The 3,623-nt window shown below is 55.8% G+C and overlaps 1 protein-coding gene across 1 annotated transcript; it reads left to right on the forward strand.

Moving 5' to 3' along the window:
* The first annotated feature begins 487 nt into the window (after positions 1-487).
* LOC113207699 (uncharacterized) lies at positions 488-2,275 on the forward strand. The gene is made up of 2 exons (XM_026424354.2): positions 488-625; positions 730-2,275. The coding sequence occupies exon 2, from the start codon at positions 757-759 to the stop codon at positions 2,164-2,166; it is 1,410 nt and encodes a 469-aa protein (XP_026280139.1). The 5' UTR covers positions 488-625; positions 730-756; the 3' UTR covers positions 2,167-2,275.
* Positions 2,276-3,623: the final 1,348 nt, after the last annotated feature.

The raw sequence follows: 3,623 nt of genomic DNA on the forward strand, positions 1-3,623 counted from the left end.
TCTTCCTTCGGATTATGAGAGAAAAGGCCAATGCTGTACTGCTCTCGGCGCCAGACCAGTTTGCATATCTCGCAGGCATCTTCATCTTCCTCGGGACACAATGAAAACTCTGACGTTATGTGGAGCGAAGGGTTGGTCGAGAAGGCAGCCTTGGCCACGTCGCCGCGGATCCACGACTGCACACACATGCCTCGTACCGGCAGATCGACACTCTGCAGCGACGGGGCTGTGGCGGGGCTGATGGCCGACAGGAGCTCGTTCACGACGTCGCTGGCCGTGGCCACCTTCAGGTGCAGCAGCGCCGGCAGCCTGGGCAGCGCGCTGAGTAGCGGCTTCAGCTGGGGAAACCCGCGACTTGTTGGACACTTTGGCGATTTGAATCTGTGGCGGGCGATTTTTGGCGACTTGGGCGGTTGGCGACGATTGGCGACTCGAGCGCCCTCTTCTGGCGACGTGACTCACTCCGGACCTGGCAGCCCTGCTTAGCAGCCGGCCCGCCCGCTTGGCTCAGTCAGATCTCAGACCTCGACGAGTGCTAGTGCGTCGCGTCTCCGAGTCTGAACGGGCCACGAGGATTGGCCTCTTCGCTGTCAACAAGTCTGCGTGCATTCCACCGACTACCAAAGTAAGACCCGCCGGAAGTGCAATTATCGGAGTGCATTTTCTCGAGTTTCGCATCGGCGTGTAGATCCACGTGAGTTCCACTGACCAGTGTTTGTGCTCTCGCAGCTTCCTGCCCACCTCTCTTCCAACATCATGGAGCAACTGCCGGACGACGTGCTTGTGATGACGATGAAGAAGTACCTGGGCGTGGAAGACGTCATCGGCTGTCGCCTCGTGTGCAAGAGGTTCGCGGCCCTGGCCCTGCACCCCGACGTGTGGCGTGGTCGACGCATCGACCGCCGCTACCCCCACATCCGCGCCAAACGTTATTCGACGACGGTACTGCACCTGGCTCCATGCCTGGAGTTTTACTCAACCGACATGGTTCCGGCGTTGATAACGACCAGGTGCGCGATAAGCGAGCTGAGGCTGAGGGTGGCGAAGGAGGGCTTCATCGCCGCCGAGTACGCCCTGGCAGTGCGCAACCAGGAGGCCCTCGGGCGCCTAAAAAGTCTGCACCTCGAGTACTACTCTCAGTGCTACTCTCAGGTGACGGGTGGCGACGCGCTGATGAGTACGCTGGCGTTGTGCTGTGGCCTCGAGACGCTCGAAATTAGTTCAAGTGTGCCCAGAACCCTTCGACCTGTTGTCCATGGGCCATCTAGTGCGTCTTTGAAGACATTCAAATGTGAACTCATTAGAAACTCGGCGTCCTTCGTGAACACCATACTTGCGGCGCACGCGTCCACCCTAGAGAACGTTGATCTGGAGGTCAGCTATCAGTCATTGTTTGAGAGGTACAATTGCTGGAACTCAGACGATACGGCGCGCCTCTTGGCCGGCACGCCAAAGCTCAGGTGGCTGGTTTCCTCGGTGCTCCCTGGGCTGGAGGCCGTGGCGGTGGCCGCCCGCGAGACGCTCCGGATCTTGGGCCTTGATTTCATTGCTAAGGATCAACCTGCCGTCACGGAGGCTGCAAGAACGCTCCGAAAAGCTACCAAGTTGAAGAATGTCTCCTTGACATTCCGAGACGACGACGACGACGACTCCAGCCGCCCCGACTTTTGCGGGGAGGTGATAGAGGCCATAGCCTCGCCGTCCATCGACTACCTGCTCCTTCGCGGCTGCCCGCCGATGGAGGCACTGGCCAGGAAGCTGCCGGGGCTGCCCGCTCTGAGCCTGCTTGTCGTGTGCACGCCACTAGATGACGAGCTCGACAAGCTCTTGCTGGCCATCACCCCTCACGCAGCCCCGGCCTTGCGGACGCTGCAGCTGGAATCACATGATGACAACTACTGCACCCACGCCTGGATGCACCGGGACGCAGTCAGTACAGTGCTCACTGCAAACCCGCTGCTCCATATCCAGGTTAAGTATACCACAATGTGCGAGGAAGACGTATGCCCGGCTTGCTCCCTGGGCTGCCACAAAGACGATGATGAAACCGCAGAAAATTGGGAGCTAGGCGTCCATCTCCAACTTTTCTCACATGACCACGACAAATGTCCTGCGCCAGAGAAGCATGAGACACACGGAATGCAAATACAAATTCGAACAAGTTAGGCTTCATTTTAGCTGCTCTCTCAAGCGTTAGTCGTTTTTGTGTAAAATATTAAGTAATTCGAAATACATTTCTGTGCTCTGAGTTCGTACGGACCATCTTTTACCTAAACATGATCTTCTGCCTTTTACCTTCTTTTAGAGACGGTCTTGGGGGCTGCCTAAAAAGTCAACGTTTTTTTTTTTTTTTGACTGAGGGCCGATCCTAATGCGCCACTTATGTCGTCAACCCCCTTGCACACGCGTGTCTACGTCAACCCGGCGTTTGCTCCGGTCCCCTCCTGCGGCCAAACACAACACTACAAAACAATTCCGCCACCAAGCGCGAGAAAAGCGTTAGGGTGTTTGAAAAAAAAATAGATTCGGCGGAGAAGTCGATTTTTCGGTGCGCTTTATTTTTTACAGTACAGCCGGCTGTCTCTCTTTGTAAAGGTGTAAGGTGTAAAAGTGAAATACTTTTTTGTGCTCTGAGTTTGTAAGGACCCGTCTTTATCCTGAACACTTAACCTAAACTTTAAACTCGTCTGTGCTCGGTCCGACTCCACTCACAGCGCCGACACCTCTTCAACGAGGGCGAGGGGCACCATACTATGGCCAGGGATGCAGGGATAGCGACCTGACCTGTGTGGACGGCATTTTAAATCTTCGACAACATTTTCTTCATGAGGTCTGATGCCAATGCTCCACCTATGCCGTCAACCCTCTTGCACATGCCGCCCCCCCCCCCCCCTAGCGGCCGAACACTACAAAACAAGGGCACGAGCCCAGCAGGGTCCCGCCGAGCCGCCCCGCTGCCGACGAGACGGATAAAGAGAATAACGCCGGGAATAAATGATAACGACCCGTCCGTGCGCCCCGCCCCGCCAGCGCGTTAAGTAAGTAAAGCGCGCGGGAGGCGACCCAAGCGTTTTCCGATACAGTTCATTCCGGCCGTTTGATTACCGCACCGAAAAATAAATTGTACTGTGTTCCTTCGCTTCCCTTATGTGCTTTTGTTTCGTTTTTATATTTTTAAAATGACCCCGGCCCTTCCAATCTCTTCGCCGGCCCCCGTTTTCCATTGCTTTCTCGTTCTAACTCGCGGTGCAGCACGATCCCAGTCAGAAATGATCAATCAAAAAGACATCAATTTGACGAAAATTCGTCAAAATACCATCAAATTTTGGGACACATGTTCATCATTGACGTCAAATTGGCGTCTTTTCCATTGATCATTCCTCACTGGGATTATGAGTTCCGGTTGGTAACCGGTTCAGTAGAAAATGTGAAAACGAGCTCTTTGTCGGCGCTACCGCTGGCTGGGCGGCTCCTTGAACACGGCGTCGGCCGTGTCGGACACGAGGCTGCACATGTGTGCGCCGCCGCTGGCCCCCGGACACCGTCGCGCATCCGGCGCCTCCTCCCCCTACACATCCTGCATGGAGGAGATGTTCCCCGCTGCTCGCCGCCCGCCCCGCCCC

The sequence above is a fragment of the Frankliniella occidentalis genome, unplaced genomic scaffold (genome assembly GCF_000697945.3).
Source record: "Frankliniella occidentalis isolate FOCC.00 unplaced genomic scaffold, Focc_3.1 Scaffold234, whole genome shotgun sequence".
NCBI lineage: Eukaryota > Metazoa > Arthropoda > Insecta > Thysanoptera > Thripidae > Frankliniella > Frankliniella occidentalis.